This window comes from Macrosteles quadrilineatus, unplaced genomic scaffold (genome assembly GCF_028750875.1).
Source record: "Macrosteles quadrilineatus isolate MER2022 unplaced genomic scaffold, UCM_ALF_1.0 Scaffold_1__1_contigs__length_201487025, whole genome shotgun sequence".
In the NCBI taxonomy this organism is placed as follows: Eukaryota; Metazoa; Arthropoda; class Insecta; order Hemiptera; family Cicadellidae; genus Macrosteles; species Macrosteles quadrilineatus.
The window spans coordinates 148,037,845-148,060,441 of record NW_026542594.1 but is presented as its reverse complement, the minus strand read 5'-3'; the positions used below and the strand labels follow the sequence as shown (position 1 = coordinate 148,060,441).

The following is a 22,597-nucleotide window of genomic DNA, read 5'->3' as shown; positions in this document are numbered from 1 at the left end:
TAACTTGAGGTAAAGACGATATAGAAGAACGCCATTAGAAGGTAGAAGTAATCCCGAAGACCACTCCATTTGCAAAAGCATCAGTGAGCGTCACGGCCGCCACATATGGAATGGTTTTAATAACTACTCTAAATCCCATAATCCAATCGAATGCTCAGGATTAGGTGAGCGAAGTGGAGTGGATGGAATGGAGTGATAAAGAGTTGTCGCGATGCCACCCAAGTAGCAGGTGATGCGCCATAGACAAACATGTTCCCAGCTCCATCGCTCCACCCTTATCTTTACGTTCGGATGCTTTTACTGATGTTTTTTATTTCACGACATCTAATTTGGAGTAATTCAATAGACCCGGTTTGGGAAACCTATTATTATAAGCTGGTAGTGAACCGAACGCCTCGTCTCTACTACCGAGCCACGATAAGTATGGACCGCTCACCCACCTAGCCTGGAATTCGTATTGCGATCATGTGAACCCATACTTCATTATAAGTTACGTTTAGTGATATTGTTTAGATTTATTATCTTTTTACTGTGCAGCCAAACTAATAACTTTATGTTGAGTTTTGCAAGAAAGAATAGTTTGAGAGAATGGCCAGCAGAGGACGGCGACGGCGGGTAGTTGTGGTTTGCAACTCTGCGGTTGAACTTGCCACTTCACTTGCCAGTAGCGACGCAGAAGCAGCGACACCGCGGCAGTGGTCGAGGCTTACTCTGCAGTATTGTCTGGTTCTTGCTATGATAGACTTAATGGCAGAGTATATCTTCACCCACCTAATCAATTACAAGCCGTATGTACCAACGCGGAGATTGCTGAATGATGTGGAATACCGGTAGTCTAGTGGAGGTGAGAACCAGATGTGAAATGGCTCTTTTCGAGTTAAGAGTAACGGTCGAACAAAAGTCGAACACTGCGCTGCCAACGAGAGACGATTAAGCAGAGTGAATAGCCTCACGTCGGACTGAGCGCATTAGTTCTGCCGCAAACGATCCGTGATGGGACACCAAGAGCAATTCCTTGATAGCTGTTGCTCTCCGACTCTATGTCATTGTAGCTACACCCTGGCATAGTTGATACTACCAGCCAAGCCAAGACTTAACACCAAAATTGTTGAGCTCGTAGATTGTACGCAAAACCGACAAATCTGTACACTGTACTCTAGCTAATTTGCTAATACATTGATCTCTGCAAAAACTCGTCATAGAAAATTAACTTAAATTCAAGTTTTCGTCTATATATTTTTGAAAGATACCAGATTTTAAGGCGGTTAAAAACGTACTGCGAATAAATGAACACCAGAACTTACCTGATTTTTATCCTCAATAGCGTACACTTAGGCCTATGTATTGGCCATATTTTATTTAGACTATGTGCCAAAGAACGTAGGCCTAGTTTTAATCACAGTGAAGTACATACACACACACACACACACCCACACAGGTTTGTATCGGGGGCTATTAGAGGACCTGTGTCCCTGATCTACGTTTAGAGGACCTCCTATAAATGTAAGAGAATCAATGTTTTTTTTTTCAAAATAGCATTAAATAAAATTGTCTATCAACAAAACACTGACATTCGTCCTTCAATTCATACTTTTAGAAGACTGTGTCTAATTATACTGTAGATAAACCGTTCTGTGGACCCCATCCTGAGTTGGAAATTCACCATCTCTGGCGCCCGAACTTGGACTCGATACGTAGTTGTCACGGCTTTGACTGATAAATTTATTAGATTCAATCGAAGGCTCAGAGCCAGAGCTCTAGAAGAGCTCAGGAAATCCTGCAGACGCTCAGTTTGAGCTATATCATCCTCACCTTCGATGAGTACATATATATTTCTTCGTATATTTCTTATAAACTGGTTCCTGGCCATTGGAAAGTAAAAATAAAAATAATTGATATGAATTAGCATTATAATCGTTGAAGAACACTTTGATATAAGATCTAGCTCTTCGCGCATTATATTAAATGTACAATAATTATTCCATATAAATCTTGCAAACATGTTTCACGTTACCTACATCTTACAAACGATATACAACTATTGAAACAGAGACTGCCGGCACTAGCCTACTACGATGCATATATAGTGAACTTCGCAAATTAAATTTCCCAAGAAACACGACAGCTACTTTATTAAGACGGGGAAAGGAACATGATGGAGAACGTCGACCGCGGATGTCGTACAAGAGGAGCGGACTGACTGATTCTCGTAGAGACGGAACAGTTTATTGCGAGGGGAGTGTAATTATTCTGGAGTGTCATACATTAGAGGATGTATATAAACGTGTTCCGCAGCACAACAAGTGGCTCAAGATTGATGAGCGGTCGCGGACTGTGCCTGCTAATTATTGACCCTCTGCATCTGCATACTCGCCACCAGCGGACCAGCCTCCACAGGCACTGTCGCTGGCAATGCTATGGTTCAAGTTCAAAAGAACACGATAGTTTATATGAAAATCTCCACAAAGCACGCCAAATGTTCCAATAAAACGACTAAATATTGTCATTTTGAATAAGTTTGCAAATTGCTCTTGTTCTCGTATGAATAATAAAGTATTACGTATAAGTGGGATGACAGAGTAATCAATCTATTTGCTCTTCTAAACAGACAATACACCAGGATGGCATTGACGATGACTAATAGGCGCTCGGCATCACTATGGACCTTTAGATACCGGAGTCTTTAAGGTGTACTTACATTAAAGTCAAAGCCACCACTCACCAAAGGACAGACATAGTTATAGTGACAATGTGGTACATTTTATACAGTAATTCTGCCTAAATATCTTCTGTGAAAATTTCTTTTATTGCTATTACATTAATAATAATCACAACCACTGTATGTAGTTCAGAACAATAGAAATCTTACGAATATGAACTTAAATAAGCAGAGACAAGCCGTAGGAAAAAATCGCTTACACGAATCCACTCTTTCATTGTTTCGCTACCTCAGGACTCGTCACCAAAGAATGTATCGCCGAAACTAAAGATGTGTAGCCAAAACTTATTTGGTGAATGATATATTACTGCTTAACAGGAAGAGTTGCTGCATTCGATATATTGAGTCGCCAAATAATTCTATTAATGCAACGATAGCAACCCGATCAATATCAATTGTGTTGGGTAAGTTATATGCACCATCATTAAAAAAAACCAACTATAAACATAAGTAGCTAAGTTTATAATGTTATAACTCAATAATTATAAACACTTACACCATTAAAGGTTAGAGTTGGTCATTTATATTTAATTAGTGAAGAATAACGGGATAATAAATTCCAGTGAGGAAATAGGCGCACAAGTTATCGGACGAGTGGCAGAGCGTCATTAACGGAACAAGTGGCGCGCTGCAGCGGGGATGTTACTGTCAGATGTTCGTTTACCGGTCGCAATTTATTTGATGGTTAATTAATGCTGTAATATGATGGCGCACCATTAATCATCAGTCAGCCATCAGTCACCGGGCGTTTGTAAAACAAACAAAAGGCGGTCGAGCCGAGCGAGCTTAGGACAGTAAATCGGGTGTTTTGGAACATCGGCGACATGGAGGAGGTCTCAACCAATTGAACACATTCGAACGGTACATGCTCCACAAATAAAACATTTAACAAGACTACACTAACATTATCATTATGCTGTTCGAATGTTGCCGTAATTGTAGTGGGGGTAAAATGATGCGATATTACCATGATACGCGTACCTTGCTCGGCTGAGGTTTCGTAGGGGTGACGCGATGTAATATTTCTTCGTGATAGTAGGATCTGGCTGTGGGGGTGACTCGATGACGCCAATCCATGATACTTTTATCGCTCAGTCCCAGCCTCGCATACTCCGCCGAGTCTTTCGTGCTGATCGTGGTGTTTAAATTGCACTCGCTGCCTCCGTCCCAGCTAATTAACCGGTTTTCAGGAAATTCCTCGACGGTCGCTCTCTAACGATCCCATTAAAATACATAACCGCGCCGAATATTCACGGTCCGTGATTTAGGCGATGCGACATTTCGATTTCGGTGTTGCCGCGGATTTATGGCGAAGCCGCCGCGCTGAGATGCCAATTAGTACAGTTCCGGTCCTCAGGTGGCCCCCCGCGAATCTGCAAGCCTACTTCTTGTTAAAACGTTGACATTTTGAAGGAAACAACCGGTTCCGAGTAAATCATCGTTTATTGAAGAAGGACAGACTGGACTCATTAGCGACGGCGAGTTACGTCGTGTCGCTGTTAACACTGTGCTGGATCGTAGCCAGGTCGGCACTACAACAGCACTACAACACTACAACGCTACAACAACACTACGACACTACAACACTACAACTTGCAACTATCTCTTTAGTGCTAAATCAGAATAATATCATTTCCTTAGAGGAATATGAGCAAGAACAAGAACTGTATCAAGTTACAGACAGTTTGGAAGAGATCAGTCGTCCTAAAATTAAAACAACATTCATTACTATAAAAATATCATCTAAGTACAAGGATGGATACTAAGCCATATAGATAGTGGCAACCAACGAATATACAACAAGTCTTTTACTTAGTTAAAACTTAAAACAGAAGGATAACAAAACAAATCAAGTGTCTCACAATTTATAAAATATATTTATGTAGTTTATTTTTATGAATACAGTATTTCATTAAAACTAGTTTGGTTTGTAAAACTTTATGCATAACGATATATGTGATTTAAACCAAGAAGTTCTTACACTGAATGTAAATTTTTCGTTTACTGTATTATTGTGACTAGTTAAACGATTTACAACGCAAGTGATGATGATGAAGGTACAGAGAGCGAGCGACTGACGACTGGGAGGTGCGGCAAGTCATGTCGTGCGAGCGTGTACAGCACGATGCATTATGTATGTAATGTCGATTGTTGTTTGCATGTACTCATTAATTGTACGGCGTATGTGGTTTACGCGAGCAACAGCAACAGCAACGGGACGTGAACGAGACTGGCTAAGTGAGACCTGACGATCTGCGGTAAGAACTTATAGCTTTAATGCAGTATTACCATTGACACTGGTAATGCTTGTTAGCTAACTAGGTTATGTAGAACCGAACACGGTAGCCCAGTGGCAGCTCCTAATGTCATCTCTGACATTGCAGAGATGGCATTGATTTACTATAACACGTAACAGTATTTTAACTAGTACGTGGTAACATGCAGTTATTGATTTAAAAGTGCCATAATGAATATGATTAGAATTTAATCTTCTAATAATTAATACAAGTTTATGCATTATAAATCTTTACGCTTAAATGAGTTCCGACAAACAGTTGGACAAAGAGAAGAATTATTACAATTTTAAAATGAAATGCCAAAGATTGCATTATTTATAGAATCGTCCTAAGATGATATATAGTAGAACGCGACGGGTAAAATAAATGTCGTGTCGAATACGGCGGCGTCAGTGACATCTGTCAAGGAAGATTGGTAGCGTCACTTGCGGCGGCCGAACACTCGTACACTCTGCATCGCGCATAGCGCTTGCATCTAATTGGCTGGCCACTCTGCGCTCGCTATACGTCTTGGCCAATTTGGCAATGGAACTGGGGACGTAACGGTCCTCGCCAGCATTTGAATATGTCTCGAAAAGCTCGGTTCGCTTGTAAACTAGCTGTTTATGCAAAACAGGCAACTATTAGATCATTATGCGCATATTACACAGTATCTTTGGTGGGTGGCCACAGCCGCTATTGTGTGACACTCCAGAGGAAGCTCTCTCTCTCTCTCTCTCTCTCTCTCTCTCTGGGATCAGATGAGGTGATAACAGGTTCCAGGCGATAACAGTGACAAATAACCGCTTGCATCTGGCGCTACTTTGCTATACCACGCATTTTACACGGTATCTTGGGTGGGTGGTCACGGCCGCTATTGTGTGACACATCAAAGGTAGCTCTCTCTGAGATCAGATGAGGTGATACAGTAACAGGTTCCAGGCGATAACAGTGACAAGTGACCGCTTGTATCTGGCGCTACTCTGCTATACCACGCATATTACACGGTATCTTGGGTGGGTGGCCACGGCTGCTATTGTGTGACACATCAGAGAGAGGTAGCTCTCTCTGAGACCAGATGAGGTGATAAAAGGTTCCAGGCGATAACAGTGACAAGTGGCCGCTTGTATCTGGCACTAATTTATACTATCACTTATTTTTTGAAGATTTCACTTTTTTATTGTGTATGGATAAAGAATAAAATATTCAAAGTACAACATTAGGGCTCAATTTGGAAGGGGCATTAAAAAATGTACACTTACCAGGCACCGTATAGTTGTTGTGGTCTAATGCTTGAAGAATAAGCGTGAACGATCTCTGAAACAAAAAAAGTGTGTAAATAACAGGTATGTGATAAGTGTAGATACAAGAAGCGGCTCTCGTGCCAGGCACACGTTAAACACCCTCACTCGTGGTCGCCTCGAGCCAACACCCGCCACTGTCTAATTCAGTGTTCATCTCACTGCCACCCACTACCACGGCACTAACACACGCTAAACACCCTCACTCGTGGTCGCCCCGAGCCGACACCCGCCACTGTCTAACAGTGTTCATCTCACTACCACGTGACTAACACACGCTAAACACCCTCACTCGTGGTCGCCTCGAGCCAACACCCGCCACTGTCTAATTCAGTGTTCATCTCACTGCCACCCACTACCACGGCACTAACACACGCTAAACACCCTCACTCGTGGTCGCCCCGAGCCAACACCCGCCACTGTCTAGTACAGTGTTCATCTCACTGATACCCACTACCACGTGACTAACACCCGCTAAACACCCTCACTCGTGGTCGCCCAGAGCCAACACCCGCCACTGTCTAATACAGTGTTCATCTCACTACCACGTGACTAACACACGCTAAACACCCTCACTCGTGGTCGCCCAGAGCCAACACCCGCCACTGTCTAATTCAGTGTTCATCTCACTGCCACCCACTACCACGGCACTAACACCCGCTAAACACCCTCACTCGTGGTCGCCCAGAGCCAACACCCGCCACTGTCTAATACAGTGTTCATCTCACTACCACGTGACTAACACACGCTAAACACCCTCACTCGTGGTCGCCTCGAGCCAACACCCGCCACTGTCTAATTCAGTGTTCATCTCACTGCCACCCACTACCACGGCACTAACACCCGCTAAACACCCTCACTCGTGGTCGCCCAGAGCCAACACCCGCCACTGTCTAATACAGTGTTCATCTCACTACCACGTGACTAACACCCGCTAAACACCCTCACTCGTGGTCGCCCAGAGCCAACACCCGCCACTGTCTAATACAGTGTTCATCTCACTACCACGTGACTAACACACGCTAAACACCCTCACTCGTGGTCGCCTCGAGCCAACACCCGCCACTGTCTAATACAGTGTTCATCTCACTACCACGGCACTAACACCCGCTAAACACCCTCACTCGTGGTCGCCCAGAGCCAACACCCGCCACTGTCTAATACAGTGTTCATCTCACTACCACGTGACTAACACACGCTAAACACCCTCACTCCTGGTCGCCTCGAGCCAACACCCGCCACTGTCTAATACAGTGTTCATCTCACTACCACCCACTACCACGTGACTAACACACGCAAAACACCCTCACTCGTGGTCGCCCCGAGCCAACACCCGCCACTGTCTAATACAGTGTTCATCTCACTACCACGTGACTAACACACGCTAAACACCCTCACTCGTGGTCGCCTCGAGCCAACACCCGCCACTGTCTAATACAGTGTTCATCTCACTACCACCCACTACCACGTGACTAACACACGCAAAACACCCTCACTCGTGGTCGCCCCGAGCCAACAACCGCCACTGTCTAATACAGTGTTCATCTCACTACCACGTGACTAACACACGCTAAACACCCTCACTCGTGGTCGCCTCGAGCCAACACCCGCCACTGTCTAATACAGTGTTCATCTCACTACCACGTGACTAACACACGCTAAACACCCTCACTCGTGGTCGCTCCGAGCCTACACCTGTCACCTGCCACTGTCTAATACAGTGTTCATCTCACTGCCACCCACTATCACGTGACTAACACACGCTAAACACCCTCACTCGTGGTCGCCTCGAGCCAAAACCTGCACTGTCTAATACAGTGTTCATCGCTCTGCCACCCACTACCACGTGACTAACACACGCTAAACACCCTCACTCGTGGTCGCCCCGAGCCTACACCTGTCACCTGCCACTGTCTAATACAGTGTTCATCTCACTACCACGTGACTAACACACGCTAAACACCCTCATTCGTGGTCGCCTCGAGCCAACACCCGCCACTGTCTAATACAGTGTTCATCTCTCTGCCACCCACTACCACGTGACTAACACCCGCTAAACACCCTCACTCGTGGTCGCCCCGAGCCAACACCCGCCACTGTCTAATACAGTGTTCATCTCACTACCACGGCACTAACACCCGCTAAACACCCTCACTCGTGGTCGCCCAGAGCCAACACCCGCCACTGTCTAATACAGTGTTCATCTCACTACCACGTGACTAACACACGCTAAACACCCTCACTCGTGGTCGCCCAGAGCCAACACCCGCCACTGTCTAATACAGTGTTCATCTCACTACCACGTGACTAACACCCGCTAAACACCCTCACTCGTGGTCGCCCAGAGCCAACACCCGCCACTGTCTAATACAGTGTTCATCTCACTACCACGTGACTAACACACGCTAAACACCCTCACTCGTGGTCGCCTCGAGCCAACACCCGCCACTGTCTAATACAGTGTTCATCTCACTACCACCCACTACCACGTGACTAACACACGCAAAACACCCTCACTCGTGGTCGCCCCGAGCCAACACCCGCCACTGTCTAATACAGTGTTCATCTCACTGCCACCCACTATCACGTGACTAACACACGCTAAACACCCTCACTCGTGGTCGCCCTGAGCCAACACCCGCCACTGTCTAGTACAGTGTTCATCTCACTGCCACCCACTACCACGTGACTAACACACGCTAAACACCCTCACTCGTGGTCGCCCCGAGCCAACAACCGCCACTGTCTAATACAGTGTTCATCTCACTGCCACCCACTACCACGTGACTAACACACGCTAAACACCCTCACTCGTGGTCGCCCCGAGCCAACACCCGCCACTGTCTTATACAGTGTTCATCTCACTGCCACCCACTACCACGTGACTAACACACGCTAAACACCCTCACTCGTGGTCGCCCCGAGCTAACACCCGCCACTGTCTAATACAGTGTTCATCTCACTGCCACCCACTATCACGTGACTAACTCACGCTAAACACCCTCACTCGTGGTCGCCCCAAACCAACACCTGCCACTGTCTAATACAGTGTTCATCTCACTGATACCCACTACCACGTGACTAACACACGCTAAACACCCTCACTCGTGGTCGCCCCGAGCCAACACCCGCCACTGTCTAATACAGTGTTCATCTCACTGCCACCCACTACCACGTGACTAACACACGCTAAACACCCTCACTCGTGGTCGCCCCGAGCCAATAACCGCCACTGTCTAATACAGTGTTCATCTCACTGCCACCCACTACCACGTGACTAACACCCGCTAAACACCCTCACTCGTGGTCGCCCCGAGCTAACACCCGCCACTGTCTAATACAGTGTTCATCTCACTGCCACCCACTATCACGTGACTAACACACGCTAAACACCCTCACTCGTGGTCGCCCCGAGCCAACACCTGCCACTGTCGAATACAGTGTTCATCTCACTGATACCCACTACCACGTGACTAACACACGCTAAACACCCTCACTCGTGGTCGCCCCGAGCCAACACCCGCCACTGTCTAATACAGTGTTCATCTCACTGCCACCCACTACCACGTGATACACGCTAAACACCCTCACTCGTGGTCGCCCCGAGCTAACACCCGCCACTGTCTAATACAGTGTTCATCTCACTGCCACCCACTATCACGTGACTAACACACGCTAAACACCCTCACTCGTGGTCGCCCCGAGCCAACACCCGCCACTGTCTAGTACAGTGTTCATCTCACTGCCACCCACTACCACGTGACTAACACACGCTAAACACCCTCACTCGTGGTCGCCCAGAGCCAACACCCGCCACTGTCTAATACAGTGTTCATCTCACTGCCACCCACTACCACGGCACTAACACCCGCTAAACACCCTCACTCGTGGTCGCCCTGAGCCAACAACCGCCACTGTCTAATACAGTGTTCATCTCACTACCACGTGACTAACACACGCTAAACACCCTCACTCGTGGTCGCCCCGAGCCAACAACCGCCACTGTCTAATACAGTGTTCATCTCACTGCCACCCACTACCACGTGACTAACACACGCTAAACACCCTCACTCGTGGTCGCCCCGAGCCAACACCCGCCACTGTCTTATACAGTGTTCATCTCACTGCCACCCACTACCACGTGACTAACACACGCTAAACACCCTCACTCGTGGTCGCCCAGAGCCAACACCCGCCACTGTCTAATACAGTGTTCATCTCACTGCCACCCACTACCACGGCACTAACACCCGCTAAACACCCTCACTCGTGGTCGCCCTGAGCCAACAACCGCCACTGTCTAATACAGTGTTCATCTCACTACCACGTGACTAACACACGCTAAACACCCTCACTCGTGGTCGCCCCGAGCCAACACCCGCCACTGTCTAATACAGTGTTCATCTCACTGCCACCCACTACCACGGGACTAACACACGCTAAACACCCTCACTCGTGGTCGCCCCGAGCCAACACCCGCCACTGTCTAATACAGTTTTCATCTCACTGCCACCCACTATCACGTGACTAACACCCGCTAAACACCCTCACTCTTGTTTAATCAAACTCTCCACGATCTACGTTAAATTCCGTTATCGTAGTTGATTCACTGGTATGTTTTTGTCACTGTCATATTCTATAACTGACTATCGAACATAATAGTCTACATTGTGTCATACATACTACAGAGCAATACGGCCTTGGATTAAAACAGTAAAATAAAATTATGGGTCCCCCCGGTATGTGAACTGATAATCGTGCAGGAGTTGGGAGAGAAAAGGATAATAATTGGATAGGAGTAAATGTAGCAGTTAAGGAAACGGAATTAAGTATGGGTTTGCAGATGGGGCTCTGCACGCAAACGTCTGCAGAAGCGGTCGGGCAGGTTCACAACCTGCGATCTCGTTCCCAGAGGCTATCCTCACTTGGCACCTCCGTTTAAACCATACTGTCTTAATAACTGTTAGTAAGCGACTTAAGTTATTGTCAAGCAACTAAAAAAGACTTTTCTACAGCACGACTGTATGCAACAAACGAATATTTGGCAAAAACCATGTAGTGAATACCATTGTTGTTATCGCACTATCTGGTATACTCCTCCTAACGCTTAATTATTTGACTTTACAGTTTAAACACGATGATAAATTAACACTTATAATACATGTTTTTTCGACCAAGGGGTACGTTTACATCAAAGGGGTGAATACCCTCATTTTATGACTGGGTTAGGCCATTGCAGTTAACATTAGAAATGAAAATGAAATGTTCTGATTCATAAATTAAACAGTATAATACTGTAGCCAAATTATACTGATCAGGGTTTAGTGTTATTTGCATGACTCTGATCGTCATTATAGAGTAAGAAGGCAGTGACATATTGGTATGGGTCTAAGATGCAAGTGATATACAGATTAAACCTTGTGGTATGCTTAGGTCAGCTTGATGGTGAATAATTGATTACGGACCTCATTATCAACATAAATAGATTCAAGATTATTGAGTCACCCATGTTTATGCTAGTCCTTACGATGATGTAGAAAACTAGACTTAATTATACAGTACTATGTTTCGGTTTTTGTCTATGTTATCAGCTAGTGATTATTCTCATTTGGGTCAAAATTCAATCTCAACAATACTAGAACCGTGCGAACATAAGATACGTACAGTATACCAAAGGGAATTAATTACGACAGAGCTTATTGACAATATGGGAACTCGGAGTATGGAACTAACATCATAAGAAAATTCAAAACGTTCGTGGGTATTAGAATCTGCTAACTCGTGAATACAATGTCATATCACTGATGATAACACTGCGCTGGCGCCACCGCCCCCAGCGTGCTGAGTGCTGATAAGTCACTGCTATGTGAGGTCCTTCACACACATTCCTCCAAGTGTTTAATACTCAAAGATATGCATCAAAAATATTATTTTTTAAGCAAACCTAATTAAAATCGTCTGTAGAGTAACCGTATAAGAGGGTACACCTAAAGAAACAAGGGTATTTTTACAAGATGCTAACAAGCAACAATAGTCAAAAGATACCCTTTGCACTATGACACACGGTCATAGCTATAAACCCCTCTAACCCACTAAACAAAATGCAGTAAGCGGGAAGCCGTCAATCCGTGTTGACATTCCTGCACGGCCTTCTTCTTATCGGCTGTCCACCGTCTTCGTATTTGGCCTGACGAGCGCCTAACCTTTCCCATGTTCAGTTTAGGGACCCGCATGCTCCTTGCGCGACTGACGGACGCAGCATTAGTGCGACCCAAATGTCACTATCAGATTGTTCCCATACGGTACGGAGCCAAAACTTTCTATTCCCCGTGCGATTTGGGGAAATGTCGCGTTCAAGATGGCTGCCCATGAATATATGCATGCAGCGATGGAAACTCTTCCAGTGATATGATTTCTCACCAAGAGTCATTGTAATTCAACCCGGACGTCTGCACTCTGCAGGTCCCAGTGAGCAGTAGTGAGTGATAAGGCAGCTGAGAGTGGAGAGAATACGGCAGAGATCTAGATTCTAGAAGAACGCAACGGTGTTGAATCCCATATATTGTACTGTATATCATTGTACGCCAACATTACTGTTTGTGCATTCACAACTAATGACGTCCCTAACAACGATTGCATTTTTTTTCAAACATTATATTTCAGTTGAGAAATATTTTATCTACTAACATAAGGTCTATGCAAAATTAATTTAACTTTTGTATCCGAAAACTGGGTCTTTGCAGTGTCTTAAAAGAGAACTTAGTGTTACTACCTAACGTCGACTTGCTTTCAAATCATTTATAAAATAAAATCCAAAGTATGCAACTGGATCTTGAATGCTTTAATGTTGATGTTACATGTTGCTTATTACAATAAGCTGTAATGAGAGTCACTGAGATATTCAGCATATCAACAACGAGCACTTAAGTAATAATTGTGCTCTTACTGGATACTGAGCTATGGAAACTTCATTCAACCAAAGTGTTGGAATTTATTTGTAATCTTGTTCCTCATTGCCTTCTTGGTACTAAGTTAGAAGCAGCTGTCATGTGTTAATTATATGCCATGTGATTGCTATGTTTATTAATTTGTTGTAAATAAACATCACTTCCACTATGGACTTTAGAAACCATACTGTGTAGTCATTTTACTCCTATTATTATAAAGGAAAATCAATTATAAACAAGTGGTTATGGGCCCAGTTTCACTTTTACTGTAACATGTTCTCTGTGGCCTATTTTGAACAGTTTAATTTTTGAAGAGAAGTGTTTAAGAAATATTATAGTAAATTTCATTGGATGAACACTTATTAATTACTATGATGGGAGACAAAGTTATATACTCCACATCAGCCCCTGGAATTTCTAAGTTGAAAGGGTCAGCCAACTATGTCAGTTGGAAATTTGACATGAAGATGGCTCTAAAGTATGAGGGATTGTGGAATTGCATTGAACCACGAAGGACTATTGCAGAGACGACACCACTAACTGTTGATCCAGACAAAGATGAGAGGGCACATGCCAAGATTGCCATGCACCTGGAGGCAGCTCCAAAACTACATATCAGGACGGCCATATCAGCGAAGGAAGCATGGGACATTTTAGCAAAGCAGTATGAAGTCAAGAGCACAAACAGGAGAATATTTCTGCTGGACCAGCTTTTAGATTTGAAGTTGGAAGTATGCAACAGCATGAGTGAGTATATTTCTAAATTTCTTGACCTCAATGCTCAACTTGCTGATATAGAGAAACCCGTAGACGATGAAATGAAGGCGTGTCTACTTCTAAGAGGTTTGCCTGAGTCTTACAGGGCATTTAGGATGGCAGTCGAGAGTACAGATAAAGTAGAATATAGTGAAGTACTAGACAAATTAAATAGCATGGCTGAAAAGGATAACACTGAGTCCTCTGTAGTATTTTCAACTTTTGAAAGCAGTACTGGGAAGCCTTTTTTTATCAAAATCAAATACTAATCAAGCTAATTGTAATAAAAGCTCAAAGACAAGGAAGCCTTTTATTCCTACTTGTTCCAAATGTAGAAAGGCAGGCCATATGATAAGGGATTGTCCTGAAAATAATGAAGCTAATATTAGTAATAGCTCAAAGATAGGGTCATTTTCCAAAATTGGTAAGTCAGATGGTGAAAACAAAAATAAAAATGTGAGTTGGATAACTGCTCTGACTGTAAAGGTAGAACCTGAAAGCTGGTACATAGACTCGTGTTGTTCTGACAATCTTTCTAAAAGTAAAGAAAGTTTTCAAACATTTAACTCGAATGAGGGAGTTAAAGAGGTTACTGTCGCTAATAATACCAAAATTTACTCTGCAGGTTCTGGGAAAGTTTCTGTGAACCTTAAAAACTTTGGTGAGAGAGTGATATCGAATGTGACGTATGTACCAGATTTATCTACAAATTTGCTATCTGTGAGCAAAATAGCTAGTAAAGGGCAAGTTTTAGTTTTTGATGACAAAGGGTGTAATATTTACATAAAAGATGGGTTTTCAGTAAGAGGTGAAATCTGTGGAACTGGAACAAATGTAAACGGACTGAATCGGTTGGATACAGAGAGTAAATGCAACATTGATCCAAATTATGACAATTTGGCTATGTCTACTCAAGTTGACCAGTCAGTTAGTGTGGACCTTCATAATTTATGGCACAGAAGGTTGGGTCACTTGAATCATGTTAGCATGGGTATTTTGAAAAAGGGGATGGCTTTGGGTATCGATTTTCCTAATCAGAGGCCAGAATCTTGCATTCCCTGTGTAGAGGGGAAACACTCCAGAGAATCTTTCCCAACCACTCCAAGTAAGAGAGCTGAGGCAAAACTAGAGTTAATCCATATGGATGTCTGTGGGCCTATGAATGTTCAGTCTCTTCAAGGTAATCGCTTCATGCTAATATTTATTGATGACTTCACCAGAATGACCTTTGGTTATTTCTTGAAATCAAAGGATGAAGTAGTTGATTGTTTTCTCAAGTTTAAGACTTTAGTTGAAAATCTGACCAACCAGACTGTAAAAACTGTTAGGTCAGATGAAGGCGGGGAGTACATGAATGCGAGACTAGAAGAAGTGTGTAATAGATTTGGAATAAGGCACCAGGTCACTACTCGATATAGTCCTGAGCAGAATGGGGTAGCAGAGCGTGCAAATAGAACTATTATTGAAAAGGCTAGAAGCATGCTAAGTGACTCAAATTTGAGCAAGGGTTACTGGCAGTATGCTGTGGAGGCAGCTATTTATCTTAGAACCGAAGTCCTACAAAAGCTGTTTTCGGAGTCACTCCAAAGGAGAAATGGACTGGATCGAAAGTGGACCTCAGTCACCTTAGAGTTTTTGGGTGCATAGTCAATGTACATGTGCCTAAGGAGAGAAAGACCAAATTGGACTACAAGAGTGTTCCTCACATTTTTGTAGGTTACAGTGAGGATGTCAAAGGTTACAAATTGGTCGATCCTAAGTCTCCCCGTAGATTGATTTATTCTAGAGATGTCAAGTTTTTTGAAAACTTATTTTATAATGGGCGTGAAGAAAATAATGGTGATGAAACTATACAACCAGTCGAGACCATAGTAAGCATCCAGACCGCCAAACTCGATGAACCCTGCAGGAATCCTGAGGCAGAAGAGGAGAGCTTCATTCTTGATAATATCAACATTGAGCAAGATGATGACGATGTTGGAACTGGAGGATCCGCTGAAGGGAATTCGGGAAATGATGAGGAAGGTGTTGAAATTAATGTTGGGAGTAGGTACCCTCTAAGAGTAAGAAAACCTAAAATGTTTCCTGATTTTGTTACCTACATGGTTACCTGTGAGGATCTAGAGCCAAGTAGTTATCAAGAGGCAATAGAAGATCCGAATAAGAATTTGTGGAAGCATGCTGTGGAGCAGCAAGCTGATGAAGAATCTCTACATGGTTTTGTTGATGCCAGTCATGGAAACAACTTTGATGGGAAAAGTTGTACGGGATATGTTTTTAAACTGAGTGAAGGACCTGTGTCTTGGGGAAGTAAGAAACAGAGATGTATGACTGATTCCTCAACAGAGTCAGAGTTTGTAGCAATGGTTCAGGCATGCAAGCAAGCAATGTTTCTGAAGCACTTGTTGGAAGAGCTGGGAATATTTCTTGAGCATGTAAATTTGCATTGTGACAACATGCCAGCAATGAAGATTTTGCAGAAGAGAACCGTGAATGACAAGACCAAACATATAATTCATAAACAGTTATTTGTCAGAGACATAATCAAGAGAAAAACTAGTTGTGCTGAATTACGTTCCAACTTCCAGGATGGTAGCGGACATTTTGACAAAATCACTTGGCAAAATCAAGCATGATGGTTTCATGACCGACCTTGGTCTTACCCCAATGAAGGATCAAGATTAAGGAGGGGTGTTGGAATTTATTTGTAATCTTGTTCCTCATTGCCTTCTTGGTACTAAGTTAGAAGCAGCTGTCATGTGTTAATTATATGCCATGTGATTGCTATGTTTATTAATTTGTTGTAAATAAACATCACTTCCACTATGGACTTTAGAAACCATACTGTGTAGTCATTTTACTCCTATTATTATAAAGGAAAATCAATTATAAACAAGTCAAAGCTCACCACTATAGTGCTGACCACATATATATAGGTTTGATTTCTACAATGATCGTCTTTGTCATGTGTTGGAGGCGGCGGCGGCGGCGGCGGCGGCGGAAGAACACTCAACATACGGCAGCCAGGTCGGTTTATAGGACTATTAGAGCAGAGAAGGCGCTAGCGGCTGGAGTCATTACAGAGAGTGATGGTACCAACAGACGGTAACGCCAACACTCCTCCATTTACCTCTCATTACCACTTTAATTGGAACCTCTCTAAGAGTGATCCGCGAGTTTATGGTGAGCAATCTAAGCTGAGCTCTAGTGACCGCCAGCCATTGTCGTTTGCTTATCGCCGGAGCCGCTAACTCCGGTAAAAGGCAGCCGTTTCGATTGCCTAAACGGGATCGCAATTCTAACTAAATGCCAAGTATTTTAGTTCTCTCAAACAGTTACACTCAACCCGTTGTCTCTACAGATACGATGCATTTGCGATTAAGTTGCTGACTATTCCCCATACCCTGGTTGGGGTTTCATTGGGTAGTTTAATTACAACTCTACTGAACTAAATTGCCTTGTCCACAATTGGTCCTCCATTTTAAAGCGACCACATTAACTATACGAATATTTCCGTAGGATTATTGTACAAGGCGAAGGTCGGGGTCTAGTGTAGTGGGCCACGGACGTATCAACCAGGCTATCATGACAGCCGGAAGATGATAACAGTTACTGTTCTTGTCTAAATATTTGGTGTTGAGGGCCTGAGGGGACGTGACGAGTCCCCGCCGTCCCCGTCCACGTCAAGCCCTTTATACTTTAAGATACCGGCGTGTCTCACAAAATTAAACGATTGGGATTGTATTCAAAATAGAAAATGAGTAAAATTATATCATAAACTATTCACATTAAGTTCCTCACAATTTATTCTAACGTTTCCCTTACACAAAGAACAGCTATGTGAGCAAATACAAAACATATTACCGTTTCATGCTATGCTACATTTTTTAAACACAATTTTGTCATGTTGTGTGTCAAACTCTTGTCACAAAGCCTTTAAACTAAGTGTGTTGATAACCATAAGATTATCTGCCAGGGCACTTTGGTATTGTGCTGACCACAACTAACAACCACACCTAATAAATATAACCTAACCTAACCTAAAGGTTGTTAGGTTAGCTTAGGGAGATTTTGTTATTTAAACTGATTAAAATCTTATTTGGCAGTAGATTTGTCGGTGTGATCAGTATAATACCAAAGTACCTCTGCCAGACTGACGTAGTGACGTTGTGCATCACATCAACGTAGTGGCAGACGTAGACGAGGATCAGCAGTATCTGGAGTGAAGCGACACGTCAAGTGTGTTGATCACCATCAAGTTATCTGCCAGACTGACATAGTGATGTTGTGAATCACATCAAAGTAGTGGCAGTCATAGACGAGGATCAGCGGTATCTGGAGTGGAGCGACACGTCAAGTGTGTTGATCACCATCAAGTTATCTGCCAGACTGACGTTGTGCTTGTGCATCACATCAACGTAGTGGCAGCCGTAGACGAGGATCAGCAGTATCTGGAGTGGAGCGACACGTCAAGTGTGTTGATCACCATCAAGTTATCTGCCAGACTGACGTAGTGATGTTGTGCATCACATCAACGTAGTGGCAGCCGTAGACGAGGATCAGCAGTATCTGGAGTGGAGTGACACGTCAAGTGTGTTGATCACCATCAAGTTATCTGCCAGACTGACGTAGTGACGTTGTGCATCACATCAACGTAGTGGCAGACGTAGACGAGGATCAGCAGTATCTGGAGTGGAGCGACACGTCAAATGTGTTGATCACCATCAAGTTATCTGCCAGACTGACGTAGTGATGTTGTGCATCACATCAACGTAGTAACAGACGTAGACGAGGATCAGCAGTATCTGGAGTGGAGCGACACGTCAAGTAGGTTGTGTGTGTTGATCACCATAAAGTTATCTGCCAGACTAACGTATTGAATCACATCAAGGTAGTGGCAGACGTAGACGAGGATCAGCAGTATCTGGAGTGGAGCGACACGTCAAGTGTGTTGAGTGTGTTGATCACCATCAAGTTATCTGCCAGACTAACGTAGTGCATCACATCAACGTAGTGGCAGACGTAGACGAGGATCAGCAGTATCTGGAGTGGAGCGACACGTCAAGTGTGTTGAGTGTGTTGATCACCATCAAGTTATCTGCCAGACTAACGCAGTGCATCACATCAACGTAGTGGCAGACGTAGACGAGGATCAGCAGTATCTGGAGTGAAGCGACACGTCAAGTGTGTTGATCACCATCAAGTTATCTGCCAGACTGACATAGTGATGTTGTGAATCACATCAAAGTAGTGGCAGTCATAGACGAGGATCAGCGGTATCTGGAGTGGAGCGACACGTCAAGTGTGTTGATCACCATCAAGTTATCTGCCAGACTGACGTTGTGCTTGTGCATCACATCAACGTAGTGGCAGCCGTAGACGAGGATCAGCAGTATCTGGAGTGGAGCGACACGTCAAGTGTGTTGATCACCATAAAGTTATCTGCCAGACTAACGTAGTGCATCACATCAACGTAGTGGCAGACGTAGACGAGGATCAGCAGTATCTGGAGTGGAGCGACACGTCAAGTGTGTTGAGTGTGTTGATCACCATCAAGTTATCTGCCAGACTAACGTAGTGCATCACATCAACGTAGTGGCAGACGTAGACGAGGATCAGCAGTATCTGGAGTGGAGCGACACGTCAAGTGTGTTGAGTGTGTTGATCACCATCAAGTTATCTGCCAGACTAACGCAGTGCATCACATCAACGTAGTGGCAGACGTAGACGAGGATCAGCAGTATCTGGAGTGGAGCGACACATCAAGTGTGTTGATCACCATCAAGTTATCTGCCAGACTGACGTTGTGCATCACATCAACGTAGTGGCAGACGTAGACGAGGATCAGCAGTATCTGGAGTGGAGCGACACGTCACGCTTCGGTGCGAGGGAATGTTCGTAATTAGGCTGACTATCTCTATACGTAACTCTGCGCGTCTTGCTAACTACTTTGTTGCTATTTTCAATTCCAGGGTTCATTGTCCCGACGAATACGTCTTCAAATATACATATCAGTATTTTATAAACTTACAAATCATTTATACTCCTCGCAGTCGGCTAGGAAAAAGCCGATTTAAATCTGGCTGTTGATACCTTGATAACTTCACAAAATGTATTAGGTTGCTTGAAGAATATAGGCCTGCAGGACGTCTTACAGACCGCGATTTTTTATTGGAAAAACTGATGGAAAACTTAATAAGTGTAATGATAGCGTATTGGGCTAAAATATACTTTCCCGGATTCCAGAACGGGATCTGAACCTAGAGATTAGACGTATTAATATTTAGGATGAGATAAATTAATACATTCTCAATATACTAGAACCTTTCACTCATCTGGATGTGGGGGAGCAGTGAATTTTTGCTGACACGCATTCAGTTCAGTTGCTTATGAGAAACATCGAAACATCACATCCTCCACGAGATGTTTTATAATCTGATAACACAAACATTTCCAAATACAAGAACATCCTACATTTTCACTAGGGGACTGCACAGTGCACAGGTTGGTTTATAGCATTATCATTCCTCAACTAAAACTCCCTTAATTTTACTTATGATGACTGAATCCAATCCACTATAACGCACCTATTGACATATTCAATGACGTTATTTTACTTAATTCGTCTACAGCACATTCATGATCCGCCAATACACTAATATTCGCCCTAAGAGTGCACGCATGTGTGTTGGCGTCTCGTGGTACTGCAATAAGAAGCAAGGCACAAGGAACAATGAATGAAGAGGTACGGTATGAACTCATAGAACGCCTAGTTCTCTCGCAATAAAGAGCAAATGAAAGGAAATGTAGGATGTTGGCGAGATGAGCATTAATAGGCCTACGACTGAATTGTTATGGTGGGACGACCCTATATCGATTGTGGTAGGTTGCATCGGTGGGTAGACTCATTGTCTTCAGACAAATAAAACCAAGGTATAATGTATAATCATAGATCATATACAAGAGGCAGAGCGCAGAGGTCATATTGTGAAATGGGTTGCAAACGGGACGAACCCAACAGCATGAAGATATTGTTCTTTATTGCAAACGTAGATGGAAAGATTTTATAGAATACTAAATAAAAAATTCAATTATGATATATTGCAAAGAAATACGCAGTTCTAGGTCTTGCTACCTCGGCCAAAGACTAATTACCCAAGTCCGATTCAGTGGAATGCGCGGTTGCGAAATACAAAAGTAACGCCAGATTTATCGCTCAGCAAGACCGGTAATTGAGCTATTTGCTTGTCCAAGAGTGCAATCATTGATGCGGGAGCGAGCACCAAACCGCCGCCGCCAAGCCGACCATTGTAATTGCCTCAAACTCGGAAACTCCACCAGAAACACTGCTTGCCATGACTTACTGTTATCCAGACTCGAAATTTATAGTTCAAAATTGCCAACACCTTTACTTTGAGTTGCCAGAGAAACGTGAGAAAGGAATTATTTTGCAACACTTTGCGGATACATCTATTCCTTTGAAATGGGTTATTTCTATATACTAGCGGGAATGAAAAAATGAAGCAGAAAGACAGTGTAACACGGCATCATCACTGCACAAGGAACAAGGCTTTTGAATATAGATTTAATTGTTCGTTATATGACCAAAACTTCATCGTGACGGAAGTTGGCTTTCAATTGTGCTGCGATCAAACTCCGGTTACCAGACACAGAAAGGCAAAGTTGATTATAGAAACGTCATGTACATTCATCCGAGACTAGTCCGGTTAGTTTTTTTACGGCGGGACACTAGGACCGGCAACAGTGTTGGCAGGTCTCTGAGTCTGCCTCGGTCGGACGGTTACTCACCCCGTTAAGTTGTTTTAATTAAATCCATCTAGTGTCTGACGCTAGCTACACCTTGCACGACCACTCGCCAGTCGCCACTGCCTACTTCATCATCAGCTACACCGCTACACAGAGACTATGGTACACACTCTACACTACTGCATAGTATTTATCAACTGTATCGTTCATAGAGAATGAAAATCGTTTAACCCTTCGCAATTGCAAAAAAGTAAGACTTCCATTGTTTATGAACAACGGAAATGACACCGGTGAGAAATACGTATTGGTCAGCCAGAAAAACTCTGATGAATTATAACATTTTCATTCTTGATGATTGATTTAACTCGTATTTATTTAATGGACTCTCAAAAGTTCTTTATTCACTCAGTTGAAAGAAACGCAATTCTGTCACTTACTATCATTTCTATCTCATAATCCCACCGTTACTAATCACTTTAAGACATGAAAAGTTTGTAACGGATAATAGTGTTAAGCCGTAAGATTCACAGCCACAAAGGGAGGTGTAATGGTGTAATGCAGTCAGTAGCCGGCGAGGTTAATCACATAAGTGATGCCATTAGTTCCGCCAACGGCCTGGCATCCTGATGAATAAATATGTCGCCTCCGAGAGGAAAAACTATGAAAAGTAGTGCATTATCTTAATGCATTCTGCATTTCAATTAAACTGGGAGCACATTGTTGGAGGGATGTCATCGGCAACTGCGAGCTTATCTGGGCTGTCGGTGTCCAGTGGACTGAGAAGAATTACAAGTTGTGCAGATATCCACCAAGATATACATTAGAGAAGAC

At 43.7% G+C, this 22,597-nt stretch overlaps 1 protein-coding gene across 1 annotated transcript in view; it reads right to left on the bottom strand.

Annotated features, from left to right (window-relative positions):
- The window catches only part of LOC128986945 (protein jagged-1b), a 119,658-nt gene that overhangs the window by 37,678 nt on the left and 59,383 nt on the right, over nucleotides 1-22,597 (bottom strand). Inside the window, exon 3 of the mRNA XM_054407568.1 lies at nucleotides 6,258-6,312. Coding sequence (XP_054263543.1) covers nucleotides 6,258-6,312 — 55 coding nt within the window. The remainder of the gene's footprint in view (nucleotides 1-6,257; nucleotides 6,313-22,597) is intronic.